This window comes from Marmota flaviventris, chromosome 12, assembly GCF_047511675.1.
Source record: "Marmota flaviventris isolate mMarFla1 chromosome 12, mMarFla1.hap1, whole genome shotgun sequence".
Lineage (NCBI taxonomy): Eukaryota > Metazoa > Chordata > Mammalia > Rodentia > Sciuridae > Marmota > Marmota flaviventris.
In genome coordinates this window covers 52,866,860-52,882,817 of record NC_092509.1, presented here as the reverse complement: position 1 = coordinate 52,882,817, position 15,958 = coordinate 52,866,860, and the positions used below count along the sequence as shown (strand labels likewise).

Below are 15,958 nucleotides of genomic sequence, written 5' to 3'. Positions count from 1 at the left end.
GTATGAAAAGAACAATGAAATACTGAATAAAACTGTTAGGTTGAAAACTGGTTTTTGGTGTTTATTCGTGTCTAACCAATGATCCATGTTATAAAATAGCTTTTAATTTTATTTGCTTTGATTTTAAAATTTATGCTTGGTCATAATGAAGAAAATATTAAGTGTTCGTAACACTTGGAAGTAGAAATTATTTAATCTTTCTTAAAATGTCCTTTCTAACAGTGTACCTCATTAAAAGACTGTGTCTTCTAAACAAGTATTCATAGATATTTTCACTGCAGTTCTCTCTTTTAATTCTGGGGCTCCCTCACTTATCGTCCAGAACCCTAGCTTATTTGGTATCTCCTGATTACACTCATATAACTTGTTCACTAAAGACATAAGTAATTTCTCAAAGGCTATGTCAGTAAGCTGGCAATTAAAATTAAATGACAGATCTTCACAGATGATCAAGTTAATGTGCAGCTTGTGCTGCCATTTCTCCCAGCAATCTTGAAGGGAGTGGTTTCCCCCACTTTCAAGGCCTTTGTAGAAATGGCTTAGGTCTTGAGGAGCTGGGGAATTATACTTTCCTCCTACCTAGAAGATTCAATCCTCAAGGGCCCTTTTCTTTTCTGGGAAATTTCCTTATTCTTTGTTCTATGATAATCCTGGCAACACTGTTTCAAAATATGATGTATTAGGATTAATATTTCTAGTCCAATTTTATTAAACCAAATGATAAACATTACTGTCTTGGAGTCAAAAGATTTTTTCACAATGAAATTTGTATCTGCTCAACTAATTTTTAAAATAAGAAAGCTATTTTAGGATATAATAAGCCCTTTCTAACCGCAAGGGTTGGTTTCCTAGAAATTCTAGTGATAGAACAATTCATGACTAAAGAATTAACCTGTTATAAGAAATATATAGTTATAGGAACAAATTTTAGAATTTATCAATGTGCTTTTATTTTTACAAAATAAAGCCCATAGCTGGGAATGGTGGTGCAATCCTGTAATCCCAGTGACTCCGAAGGCTGAGGCAAGAGGATTGCAAGTTTGAGACCAGTCTCAGAAATTTAGCAAAGCCCTAAGCAACTTAGCAAGACCCTACCTCAAAATAAAAAATAAAAAGGGCTGGGGATGTGACTCAGTGGTTAATTTCAGTGGTTATTTGCCCTTGGGTTCAATCCCCAGTACCAACAAAACAAAACTAAAGAAAACAAGAAAGCAAGCCCATAAAATAAAAATGATTATCAACACATTTCAAGCAAATAAGTCATTAATAATGCAAACTACCAAATTTAAGTTATAAACACTTACTTAACAGAAACTCATTAACCAATCTATCCCTATCTTCAGTTTTCAAGATAAAGTCAGCATAATTTAATGACAAGGTCATATTCTGAGAAATGCATCAATAGGCATTTTTCATCATGAAAACATTGTAAAGTACACTTACATAAACCTAGATGTTATAGGTCAATCGTGTGACATTGCCTCTTGGTGCAATCAAAAAACACAAAACATGAGACGTATAAGGCTGTTGCTAGCATAACAGGACATACTGTTTTACAGTAAATGTTTTTTATAAATAGAAGGAATATACTCTAAAATAATGATAAATAGTATGATACAGTTAATACATAAGTGAACATTCCCTTATTATCATTATCGAACATTATGTATGCAACATAATTATGACTAGCAGCATAGTAAGTTTATACCTGTATCACCACAAACACATGAGTAATGTGTTATACTATGTCCTTACAATGACGATGACGTTGGCCACAGGGAATTTTTTAGTTTACATTATAATCGTATAAGGTCAATGTCATACATCTGATCCATCCCTGACTGAAATGTCCTTATGCAGCATATGACTATAATTTGGTTTTGTTATGCAGCAGAAAATGTGAATATCAAGAAGTGCTATTTTCTATGCTTGTGACTTCAATCAAATGCTCAATGCTTTTCTATTTTTTTTTTTACTCCAGGTTTCTAATTCTTTTCTGATTTTACTATAATCCAAGACGCAGAATGATTTGGACATCATTTGGACACAAACAAAGTTTGTGGACATATTTATTCAACCAACTTGGCTGGTATTTAGTTTGTTTTCTTTATTAGGGTTATCTTGGCCCAGCAAGGAAGTATATGCCTGTAATCCCAGGGACTCAGGAGTCTGAGGCAGGAGGATCTTAAGTTCGAGGCCAAACTCAGCAACTTAGTGAGGTCCTAAGCAACTTTGTAAGCCTGTCTCAAAATAAAAAAAAAAAAAATAACATAAAATAAACAGGGCTGGGAAAAAAAGGTGAGGTAGAATCTCATTTCAGATATGCTTGAGGCAACTTTATTTCAAAGCCTCCAGGCCCTCCAATACACACCCCCTCAATAATTCCCCTTCCAAGACAAGCAGGCAGGTCTAAGACTTGTTAGCCTTTGCATCTGATTCTTGTAGCTTTACTAACAAGCTTTATACTGTGTAAGCCTCTATTCTTGCACCCTTGTTTATTCCCAGGCAACTGTTTTTCAGTTTTAAAATTATTCCTACTTGTAATAATTTGCAATTTTCAAACAAAAGTATTCATAGAGCACTTAATATTTTCCAGATACTTTACTAAATGGCTTATATGGATTCATTTATTTAATTCCCTCAAGAAATTTTACCACTCAGTTGAAGAAACTGGGGATTTCAGACATTGAATAACTTACCCAAATCACAGATTTAAAAAGCAAAAGAGAAGGGATTTGATTAAGGGTTATTGGGATTGTAATCTCTTCATGTTATACATTTATTTTCTTATAAAAGTCTCAGGGATTTTCACTGCCATTCTAAGTGTAAATAAACAGTATAATATAAAATAACTCCTTATACTTACTTAGCATGCAATATACAAATAGCACACTAGATGGCAACAGAAGGCAAGGAACTAAAGAACAAACGTCTTTCCCACTTAATAAAAATAGTTGGCTTTAAAATTAAAGTATCTATGTCCTCTTCCGTTTTAATACTCTCAGAAGGCAAAATTCATATGTTCTACTACACCGTCTAGGTAAAAACTTCTAGACCCGCATTACATTTTAGAAATTGCTTAGTAATCAATCTGTATTCATTATTACTAATTCAGTGAAAATGTTAGATTCATAACACATAATGCCTTCTTAATTGTTAAATTTTGTAAGAAACACTAATGATAAAACTTCACATTAATATTTAGGACTAATTACTGACTTCAACAAATGTTAATTGTGCAACTAATATGAGGAATACAAGTAAGGATACAATGATAAAATGTATGAAATATGATATGTCAAGAGCTTTGTAATGTTTTGAACAACTAATAATAATAAAAAAAGAAAAAAACAAATATAAAAAAGGATACAATGATAAACATTACAGACCTGATTTTCATGGTCTTGGTGGAGCAAGATATGTAAACATCCACCAAAACTTTATAAAACGTCAGTGGGAAAATAGACGAGGAAGAGATTAATCCAAATAAGAAGAAGCTGGGGAAAACTTATGGGAAAAGCTGCCACCTGAGTTGAACTTCATCTGTTGAACAGATATTTCACAGATGAACACAGGGTAGAAGAGCATTAACATAAGCAAATTTGTGAAAATGTTCATTCATAGTTCATGTTCTGGAAAAAGCATAGCTTATATGAAACACTGTAGTGAAAGATAAGCCTAGAAAAGTTGGAGCAGGCCCAGACCATGAAAAATCTAGAAGGTCATGCTAAATAATTATCTTTAATTCTACTGTAACAGGGGAACAGGCTGAACAGAGAGATCAACAATTCAGGAAGCTTAATAGAGCCATCTGAAAGACACACTGAACCTGGAAGAAACCTGAGAGAAAGCAACTATTGCGACAGCCTGTAAATAGGGGACTCAAGAGAGATTAAGCTTGGCAAATGACTGGATGTAAAGAATAAGTGACTGGGCTGGCATAGTGATACATGACTGTAATTCCAGAAACTCAGGAGACTGAGGCAGGCCATTGCAAGTTTGAGGCCAGCCTCAACAATTGCCAGATCCTGTCTTGAAAAATAAAAAGGGGTTGGGAATGTAGCTCAGTAGTGGAACATTGCTGGATTCAATCGCCATTTAACATAAAGAAACAATCAAACAAAAAAGTACACGATGAGGAAGAGCCAAAACATTTTAAAGAATCTAACATAGAGCTGTTGGTAAGACAATGATGTGATTTTGGAAAAAAAAATACAGAGACTAGTAGAAGGAAAAGAATTAGTAGATGGGAAAATGGAAAGAATTAATAACTTGGTTGTATAGTAGATGCCAGTGGAATATCATCCATATAAAGAGGTCCAGTAGAAGCAAGAAGTATAGGTCTGGGGCTCAAGAGAGCAGGTAGCGCTAAAAGCACAATGTGGGGGTGGTTCAAATCAAGATAAATTTTGACTATGAGAGGAGATACAAATCCCAGGAAATCAGGACAACATGGAAGGAGGGATAGGAACTAGTTCTGAATAATGTCTACATTTAGCTGTTTTGCAGTTTTTGCTCACTGACCATGCCTAACCCATAGAAGTCCACTCTGCCCTGAGGAAGGACTCAAAGAAGAAGGTAATAATCCACAGAACGACTGTAAGAAGCACAAGCCCAGTAGCCAGAAGAGCTATTCCGCAGAAGGTGCAGAAGCAGGTGCAAACCGACACAGGCATCTCTTCTGAAAGCCATGGGCATCATGAACTCTTTAGTCAATGACATCTTTGAGCGCATTGTGGGAAAGCCAATGTACCTGAAATGCTACAAGTGCTCCACCATCACGTTGGGGAAAGAAGATACAAAAGGTCCTGGGCCTCATGCTACATGGGTTGCTGGCCAAGCACACTGTGTTGGAGGGCACTAAGGCTGTCACCAAATGTGCCAGTGCCAAGTGAACATGCCATGTAAGAGTCTTTAACCCCAAAGACTCTTTTAAGAGACACTAAAAAAAAAGTCTACATTTAGGGGTTACAGAAAAGAATTTAAACTAGATTCGAAAAGAGTAGGTAAGAGCCATACAAGGAGAATTCATAAGAGTGTGAAATATTAGATAAATCAAAGGAAAGAGATTATGTCATGATAGGACAATTAATGGCTTCCAAAACTTCAAGGTCTAAGTAGCATGAGGATTGAGATGAAGTCACTGGATTTGATAATCAGGAAGTCACTAGTGATCATTAAGTGAGTAGTTGAGTAGTATAAAATTACACTACAGTTTGTTGAAAGCCTGACTACAATGTGATGAGAAATAAAAGGAAAGATACTAGGAAAGACAACTTTTTGGAAAACTCTGCCAGTAAAATGATGAACTGGGGGTAAGAAATTAAGTATATACTGATCATGTGAAGCCTGAATTTTGTTTGGAGAATGACAGCTGTATATAGAATGGGGTGGGGGAACAGTGGTGAGAGAGAGAAGGGGGATGCAAGTAAGATATAACTGATGACCAGTAGGTCAAAGACCCATTAGAAACCCCAGAAATAAGAGACATCAAAAACTTCAGAAAAAGAGATTCATCTTAGGAAATAGAGGGCTGGTAAAGCAAAAACTATAAAAAAAAATTAAAAAGAGTAGAAGAGACATTTGAGGGATCAGAAAACAAACAGTGGCTCTTGACTATTGTCCTTAACCTCAATAAAGGACAAAGGGGGTTGTTTTGTTCCTGTTGTACATGTTAACAACATAAATGTTGAAAGCTTTAAGTATGATGAAAAAAGGATGGAGGAGGAAAAGGTCAGATGCTAAAGATTTTTAAAAGTGCCTAGAGTGTCTTCTAGGTTGAGAGTTTCTATTGATTATGATAAGGGAGAAGAGAGACAACATGACAACACTGATTTCCTTTTTGTTTTTTTGAAATAAAGGCCTTGCTATGTTGCATAGGCTGGCCTCAAGCTTCCAATCCTCCTGCCTCAGCCTCCCAAAGTTGCAGGAATTACAGGCCTGCATCACTGGGTCCAGGAAAAATGCTGATTTCAAAGAAGAATAGTAACCTAGTTTAAAAAAAAAATGATCATCAAAGCAGATTTCAAAACAAAGGCCTGCACATGGCAGTAAGAAATGAGGAAAATAAGGGCTAACACATCCATCAGAGTCACAGGAGATAAAATGAAAGACAAAAGGACCTTCAGTGGAGATTTTAAGGATTATGACTGAGCTCTGAGGAAATGAAGAAATGAGTGCTAGAAGAAACAAAATATGTGAGAGATTTGAATCTGAGTTTCAAAGGCAGAGGAGAAGCATTAGTGCAGAAATTAGCAACGAATGTGGGTCAATTGAAAATCTGTGTGTGTGTGTATGTGTGTGTGTGTGTGTGTGTGTGTGTGTGTGTGTATTTTTGTCTAGCGGGGTACTAGGAATTGAACTCAGGGCCTCACACATACAAGGCAAATACTCTACCATTGAACTTCACTCCCAGCCCTTTTTATTTTTTGTTAAGACAGGGTCTCACTAAGTTGCCCAGCTAGTCTCGAAGTTGTGCTCATTCTGCTTCAATCTCCCAAGTAGCTAGGATTACAGGTGTTAGCTCTGACATTTTAATAAAACATTAACATTACCACATATTGAGAATCCCTTACCCAAAATGCCTGACCAGAAGAGTTTCAGATTCTGGGTGAACATATGAATCCAAAAACCTCAAATTCAAAATCTTCAAAATTGAAGACTTTTTTGAGCAACATTGCTAAGTACTTTAAAAAAAAAAAAAGAATCAGATTTCAGATTAGGGATGCTCAATCTGTCCATGGTTTAGACCAATGCTATCCAATGCAACCCCCCCCCCGCCCCCAACCCTGCCACCTCCATGCCCCTGGTGCTGGGGATAGAATCCAGGGCCTCACAATTCTAGGCAAGCACTCTGTCACTCTAGACTCCTAGAACAAGTTTTGGTGATAATGAAAATGTTCTGTATTGCACTGTCCACTACCGGTAATCAATGGATACATGTGGCTATTAAGCACTTGAAGGATGGCTTGTGTGTTTAGAGAAAATACACAGTAACTTTAATGGAGTAAGGTGTAGCCCCCAAATACAACAATGAAACAAAGGTAACTTCCTATTATTTAAAATTCATAGATATGAATACTGTCTGATCACTAAGTGTTTAGTACCGTCACTATCATTATTTTTAAATATGTTTAATTTAGCTGACAATGGATTCTAACTCATAGCTAATGATGGAACAAAATATTATTATCTACATATATTATTATCTGTGCCCTATTTATGTTATAAAAGTTTTCCACGTCTAGAGGAAAAACGTGTCTTTAGCCATATGTGAACATATACAAATGAGTGATTATAGGTGTTAAGATTTCCACAGCATTGAAAACTATCAGCAAATTAAAAATTAAGCATACAAGTCTCTCAAAATATGTCACCATATTGCATTACAATCTCTGAATAGTGATATAAGAAAATCATTTGCAGAGGAAAAAAGAATCCTTCAAATACCAAACCTGTTTAATTTAGAAAACTCAACATTTCACTTTGTGTTTGGAAAAAGTTTAGTTACAAAAGAATAACCAAAGAAATAGGAAAAAAAAGGAGTAATTCTGCATTGTCTTTATTTTCATCTTATTAGACTTGCCTTGGTCTTTTCAAAATTGGCTTCCTCAGTCATATGCACAGCTTGTTTCACCTGTTCATAAGCACTTGTTTCTCTTTGCTGCATATCTCCCAAGCTGTTCCTTACAGAAACTAGTGCAGACATTAAGTCATCTCTTTCTCTGTTAACACAGAAAGAAAAAGCAAAACAAGAAATGATCAAACTAGCATGTACTCCTAAGTCAGGAGGGAAAAAAGCATTAGTATATATTAGACAAAGAGCCAGGGAGGTCCAGCTCAACACACTGAAGCACACCCCAGAGAACTGTTCGCCCTGTGTCCTCACTTGGCGAGTGGCTGGCAGAGCAACCAGAGGGGCAGAGAGTATTTATGGCAAGGCTACATCTGTGTAATACAATAATCTATTGTGGAAAGGCTGGAACACTGAGGACTGCCCCCAAAAGAGCAAATTAGTTAGGAAAATGTAGTAGAGCTAGAGAAAAAAAAAAAAAAAACACCAAACCCACACACAGTGGGATATTTTAGATATTGTATCTCAAAATAGGAATAAATGTTTTTAAGAAGGGACTAGGTGTAAAAGATTTATGTCATAAGGTTTCTCTAAATAAATAAATAAAAGGTAAAAAAAACTAAGCCTATTTTGTCACTAATTCTTCTCATTCACTGGAACAAAAATATGTCCTTTCCTTTTCATCTTCCTCCCCAATCTTCCTGTTTACCCTTTCTTTCAATAAAATTCATTCACCTATTAACACATTATTTCAGTGGTAGTACAGTGGAAACTCTCAACCCCCCTGGTCATACACATAACACAATTTAACAAAACCATCTCACTAGGGTTGATAATGGCCACACCTACCTCTTCCTCAGCAATTCTCAGAAGTCTCCTGGGCAAAGCTGTTTCTTGGGGATAGAAGTGAACAGAATGTGAAAATGCTTTGGCATAGAATATAATAAGGATGCGATCTCATTGGTTAAATAAATCCCATATCAAATATAAGGATATTTGGAACTTATGGAATGAATAAAAATGCCCAGTAAGACCAAATACAGAGACAAAGTGAGGTTGGAAACTTTCTATATACACAAAACAAAAAAAAAAAAAAAAAAGAAAGAAGGAAAGAAAGAAAAGGATGTTGGACTGTCATATACATGCAATTTTATGCTTTATTAAAGAATTCAAATTTTAAACTGTGTTTTCAAATTCAGTTGAAATGCTTACAGTTTCCTTTTTTTTTTTTTTTCCTGGTTGTATGCATAGTATATTCACACCAATTTATGTCTTCATACATGTACTTTGGATAGTAATGATCATCACATTCCACCATCATTAATTACCCCATGCCCCCTCCCTACCCCTCCAAACCTTCTGCCCTATCTAGAGTTCATCTATTCCTCCCATGCTCCCCGTCCCTACCCCAATATGAGTCAGCCTCCTTATATCAGAGAAAACATTTGACATTTTTTTTGGGGGGGGATTGGCTAACTTCACTTAGTATTATCTTATCCAACGCCATCTATTTACCTGCAAATGCCATGATTTTCTTCTATTTTATTGCTGAGTAATATTACATTGTTTATATATGCCACATTTTTTTTTTATCCATTCATCTACTGAAGGGCATCTAGGTTGGTTCCATAGTTTAGCTATTGTGAATTGTGCTGCTATAAACATTGATGTGGCTGTGACCCTAGAGTATGCTGTTTTTAAGTCCTTTGGGTATAGACCGAGGAAAGGGGAAGCTGGGTCAAATTGCAGTTTCCTTTTTATTGCCAAGTTCTGAGAAAGGAACTGTGATTTTTTTTTTTTATTAAGCAAACTTTAAGAGTCATAGAAGATTATAAATGCTGAGTTTGAATTGCTTCTGAATTAACCAATATCTCCATTTAAAAAATCTTTTTAAGATAAAATAATTTTAACTATTTGTGTTATTTAGAAAGCAGACATTTTAAAAACATTTTATTGAACAAAGAATTATTAGCTGTTTCATAAAAGATCTTTTTGTTAAAAAATAATAAATTTCTATAAATATAACATTCATGGGAACAAGATGATCTTCACTTTAGAATTTCTTGATTTATTTGCTTTACAGTGATAAAAGTGATTTTAATTTTTTATCCTAAAGGAAATTTAAAAAGCGGTAATTGTTTTGATTAAATGTAATCAAGTACAATAATTACATGAAAAAGTGCAAGAATCAAAACAAGATTAAACTTTTCCATTATAAGTAAAAAAATCAATACAAATCAAACAATATTGATTTTGTTATTTCTATTTAAAAAATTCATATAACAAAATGGAATTAGGTTCTTTGTGGATATGTAATCTAGTAGGACTTATGATTCTAGAAGAATATAAAGATTTATTCTTTAAGGATAGGAAGTCAATATAAATATCAGTCACCTGTCTTAAATTTTAAGATCTACTGAAAAGAAAAAGTTATTCTTCAATGATCTTATCTGTTCCTGATAACATGTCATCATCAAAGGAAAAGTTCCAAGTAATAAGAATGGATTAAAAAAAACCCTCAGTGTTATAAGTGTGCTAACAGATCACAACAGGTCAAAATCTAACAGACTTGTTTCTTATGGGAGACATATTTAATCTACTTAATTTCTTTTTAGGATAACCTTTTGTTATGAATAGTGTTTATTACACAATAGATGCTCAACAAAATAAGTGACAAAAGAATAAATGAATGAATAAATGCTATAGGATGGCATGAAAACAGGTAAATTAAAGTTACTTCCCTGTTCTATTATTCTTGATGTAAATTGAAAAAGTTATCTGACTATTTACAATCAGAAAGTAAACAGTTTAGTTTACTAAACTAATTCAAAACATTCTGATTTACAAATATTTCAGAATATAAATTCACTAACTTTAGACAACTGAACCACTGAAAATCATTAGATAGACCCCAAAATACAGTTGTCTTGTTGAACTCATCATACAACAGACTTCAAAATAATCATACTAAACATTTGTGCAACCACTGGACTGACCACTTCAATTTTCTGTAAAAACAAATGCACCATCTGCTTTAAGGTGGCCCTCAGATCATCTGGGAAGCTTGCAGGGAGTTGTTTTGGCAATTTTAAGATTATCCACTTAATCACTACATTTTTGCTTTGGCTTTGTTTTAATTAGGCCAGCCTCCATATACCAAAAAAAGCAAAGCTCTGGGCTGGCTGTGCCCTCTCATCAATACTAGGCCTTGATTCCTGCTCCATTCCTATGTTTATCTGACTGTAGCCCTTCTGATTGATCTACCGTTTTTCAGCCCCACACTCATTCCTTGGATCTAACAGTGCTATTAGTTATCTTACTCTTTGAAGACAGGCAACTGCAGCTAGCCAGAGTAACTATCCATCAGTTGCAGTCCTCTCCAAAACCTCAAGTCCACAGGGCCAGCCTGGGGCCAGGCATGAGAGAAGCTTTCACAATAGGAAGTAGTATAGATACATATGCTATTTTCACATGAGTGTGAGAGGGAAGAATCTCCAAATTATCATCCTCCCAGGCAAAAGTTCAGTGAGTGCTTAAAAACATCAGGTGACTGTTTTGATTTATATGATTAAGGAGTATCTCAAAGCAAGCAACACAGTGTTAACTTTTCAACATTCCATGACCCTGATGAAAGGCAGCTGAGGCAGAAAGATGACGTAAAGAGCATGAGTGTCAGTTCTGGGATTGAAAAAGCACGTAGTTGTTCATACTAACAAGCATGTAATATTTAAGGAACTTAGTGCAAAAATCAGAGCAGAGTAAAACTGAGAAAAATCTCTTAGTAATCTCAGCCAAGTTTTAAAAATAAGCAAAGAAGATAGTTGATCTGATATATATACGTTTCATCTTGTGTATATATCCTAAGAAATGTCTTATAATTGTTAAACTATTTCACTGTTATCAATTTTATCATTATTACTTGTATTTTTAAAAAAGAAAGTCTAGAAGGCTGACTATGACATTTTTTTGTTCCTCATTTCTGGGAAGTTCCTGTTGTAGTTTCTCAAAGCCAACTGTTCAGAATACTGCCAGTGATCCTCTCCAAAATCACAAGCTGAACTAAAGTCCTAGGATACTACTATGTTAATCATTCCTCCTTTTCTTAAAAAAAAAAAAAAAAAAGTACAATGAAACTTGGAGAAGTGACCTAAAGAAAGGACTTTAATATAAAGCAGCTTCATCTTGATTACCATTTAAGGTATTTTGATTCTTTTCTGCGGGTGGGAGGGGGGTAGGTACAGTAGTTCATGCCTACAATCCCTGTGATTTCGGAGGCTGAGACAGGAGAATTGCAAGTGCAAGGCCAGCTTCAGCAATGTAGTGAGGCCCTCAGCAACTTAGTGAGACCCTGTCTTAAAATTAAAAAATAAAAAGGGATGGGGATGTAGCTTAGTTGTAAAGCTCCCCTGGGTTCAATCCCTAATACCAAAAAATAAAAATAAAAATTAAAGAAAAAGAGTTTTGTTTACTGTTACTTTTACCTGCCTTATATCATAAAGAGGCCTGATGGAAAGGCAGTTCAGAAACATTACAAAGACTTCAAATCAACTTTAAAAACGTTTCCAATGTTAACAGTTGTTAAGCGTACTCTCCAAAAAGTCTGTGAGGTCCTAACAAAATACCACAAATATATAGATGGTCTGATCTCCAAATTGTGCCTCATAGTCTCCTTGATAACTGCATAAGTATTCATTCATTCTTTTTTTTTTTGGGGGGGGGGGGTCAGTGCTGGGAATTGAACCCAGTGCCCGGTGCATGCTAAGTGTATGCTTTACCAGTGAGCAACAACTCCAGCTCACAAGTAATTCTTCTGTCATATATTCAAAACATGCTAAACAATGAAACATGGTTGTTTAAAAATGGTGTCACAATAGCACATTTCCAAACGAGGTCAACAAACTTTTCCAGTTTAACATATTTAAGTAATAATTTTTAAAAATTCCATGTGAAAACCATACAGGAAATACTACTACATCAGATTATTAAGAGTTCAGGCTTTTAACCATTTAAAACTAGAAATCCAAACTTTAAGTCTTGGTCATGCTACAAAACCAGCATGTGGTAAACATTAATAAGTTAGAAGAAGCTGAAAGCCAGCTCATATTTAGGGAATTATATAGATCAAAATTTTCATTGACAATAAAAGCAGAAACTTCTCACTCTATTCTGTTACTAAAGCACAACATAAGCCAATAATATGCTGACAAAGCAGAAAATTGAACTAAGTAGGTTAATGTTTACTTTAAGAGGCTGAGATCAAATTTAGGATAGAGACAAAGGAATACATAACTTAGCAAGAATCTAATTTCTAAATGACTGCCAGACTTAGAATCAATGTAACATTGCAGCTTCCTTTTAAAATATTCTTCTCATGATCCAGAAGGATAATATGAAAGGAAGTATAATAAGGGTGGAAATTCCTATATTTTTATTTGTTGGTTTTGCTAAATTGGTTTTAACCTTTGCCTCTTTTTATCTGCAAAATATAGAACATACTTTTTCCTTTTTTGGCAGGGGGTACTGGGGATTGAACTCAGGGGTACTCAACCACTAAGCCATATCCCCAGTCCTATTTTGTATTTTATTAGAGACAAGGTCTTATTGACTTGCTTAGGACCTCACCATTGCTGAGGCTGGCTTTGAACTTAAGATCCTCCTGCCTCAGCCTCCCAAGCCACTGGGATTATAGGTGTGTGCCACTGTGTCTGGAGGTTTGTTCCTTTCAAAAAGTTTTTAATCAGTATAGTCTCCTTGCAAAATTAGTTATCCATATGGTAAAAATCTATGTGACACAAGTTTTCAATACCATTTCCTTTTTCCACATCTCCAGAAGCAATCACTGTTGAATATTTGGTGTTTAATCTTTCAAATCTTTTATTATTAATATATATGAACCTAGAAAAAATAGTATAATGGTTGTGTATGAAATCTAGAAAATACAAATGGTTTCATACTGGTTTATCTTTAGTTATTTTGTTTTGCTTTAATAATATATGTTGGAATTAGTTCCACATTAGTATACATAGATCTACATTAATTCATTTTTATACTGTTCATCCAAATCATAGTTTAATTAGTGTCTCTCTCTCTTTCTCTCTCGTATTTAGTCTCTTTTGAAGATACTTAGATTGTTCACTCTATTATAAACAGTGCTGTAAAACATATTTCCTATAAGTGCCACATTATATATATATATGAGCTTTTTCTCTAAGGTAGATTTTAAAAAGTGTCATGCATAATTTAAATATTAATGGTAATGCTAAATTGCCCTCTAAAGTAGTTATACCAACTTATAGTTCCACCAGCAAGAAAGAAAATTATTTATGAGCATTACCACCCCTTGGGATTATCAATCTTCTTTAATTTTTTCCTGATGGGTTAGTTTTTTCCTTAGATTTGATTTTCTTGAATACAAACAGAATGAACATCTTCTCATGTATTGACATCTTTCTCTTCTGTTGCTCACCAATTACTTTACTCACCATTCAACTGTGCAGTTTGTTGTTTTTGTTTGTTTTGAAGCAAATTCTTTACTACTCTTTTGATTAAAAATGGCAAACATTTTTTGAGAGTTTTAACAATTTTAAATACTTTATCATAAGGGAAATTATTCTTTAATGAAATCAAATGTGTCATTTTTTAATGACTTCCACTTTTCATGTTATACTTAGCACTGTAACAAGCCCAAGGCCATTAAGATACTTTTCCATATTTACTTTTAATACTTTTAAACTCTGAATTATATTTGTCTTTTTAAACTATCCTGAATTTTGTAAGGTCATGTTCTATTCTCTCTTTTTTTTTCCCCAAATATAAACAGACAAAATTTTACTTTCTTTGAGTTTCACTTTACATAGGTATAAAATAGTGGTAATCCTAACTATCTCACAAAATTTCTCATTAAGATTAGAAGGCTTGGGCTGTGGCTCAGTGACAGAATGCTTGATTAGCATATGTGAGGCACTGGGCTTGTTTCTCAGCACCACACACAAAGGAAAGAAAAAAAAAATAAAAATATGTGTCCATCTACAACTGAAAATAATTTTTAAAAAAGATTAGAAAAAATTATTTTTCTAAATTGCCTGGTACAGCCTTGCAAATAATAAATGTTCACCACTTGTTAGTTGGATATGAAAGTAAATTTAATATATGTAATTTAATATTTATATTGAATATATATGAACTCATATATATTCATATAGTGTATATGAATACTTATATTGAATATATAAATAATTAATAACATGTTTAACTATATAATATTTAGAAACAACAACAAAAAACCCAGAACCATTGAGTAGATCACAAAAGCTATCATTCAGTCCATATTGGAGGTTCAGTTTTTATATAATAATTAGTAGGTTAGTCATACAGCTACCAGGTATATTGAATGTCCTTGGAGTCTGAAAGGTACAAAGTGATTTCAGTATTTACTGAATATTTACTATAGGTTGGGAAGTGTTTTAAGCACCATACAGTTAACCAATTCTCAATTACCCTTCAAAATGCCCTATGTGTTAGGTAATTTTACCACCATTTTTAAAATGAAGGAATTGAGGCACAAAGAGGTTGAGTAATTTTAGTGAAAGTGCATAGTAATTCAGTGATAGAACTAGCATATGAACCCAGGCAGTCTGTTTCAAAAGCCTGTACTACTGGTCAGAAGGCTAAGCTGACTCAGTAAAATACCAAGAGTAAGTATTATATCTCCAAGCAGCAGAAGATTCCAAATTCAGAGAACTAGTTGTCTAAAGGTCAAGACATACAGCAAGATCAGTCTCACTTTAATGATCATAGTCATTCCACTCTTCCACTCCAATTGCAACTGGAGTAACTCTGACAGCTAAACAATAAATGCCTTGCCACATGAACAGCAAACACTAAGTGTCTACCGTAGGCCCAAGTACCAGGAAACTTTATTGACCTATAGCAAATACTCAAAAAATACTGAAGCCCCTCTGTACCTTCCAGACTCTAAGAACATTCAATATATCTGGTAGCTGATGTCTAACCTGCTGATTGCTACCTCCAAGTATATGCAATATAAATCACAGAATAAAGTAATCTAAGATGGCTGAGGACAAAAATGGAACAGGGCTAGTGAAAGAATACTTCTAAAAGGGAAGTGAAGATTGAGCATAGCAGACAGAGAGAGGCATCTCTGAAAACAGAAAAAGCAAGGAGCATGGGAAAACCCACACTTCAAAACCAATATTGAATTCTATGATAAATAATAATTTTCAACTTCTAATGAATGAAATCTTCACAGGAAATGGCTTCCTTTGTAAAAGTGAACATGGAATAAAGGAGATGCACACAGAGAATGATATTTCAACCTCACTGCAAACTTTTACAACATTAAACTCATTTGTAATTTGTCCTTAG

General features: G+C 34.4%; 1 protein-coding gene across 10 annotated transcripts in view; it reads right to left on the bottom strand.

Annotated features, from left to right (window-relative positions):
• The window catches only part of Sdccag8 (SHH signaling and ciliogenesis regulator SDCCAG8), a 232,075-nt gene that overhangs the window by 170,640 nt on the left and 45,477 nt on the right, over window positions 1-15,958 (bottom strand). For all 10 annotated transcript variants that reach the window (XM_071599982.1, XM_027928673.2, XM_071599985.1 and 7 more), the window contains one exon: window positions 7,586-7,724. In XM_071599982.1, the coding sequence (XP_071456083.1) occupies window positions 7,586-7,724 (139 nt within the window). The remainder of the gene's footprint in view (window positions 1-7,585; window positions 7,725-15,958) is intronic.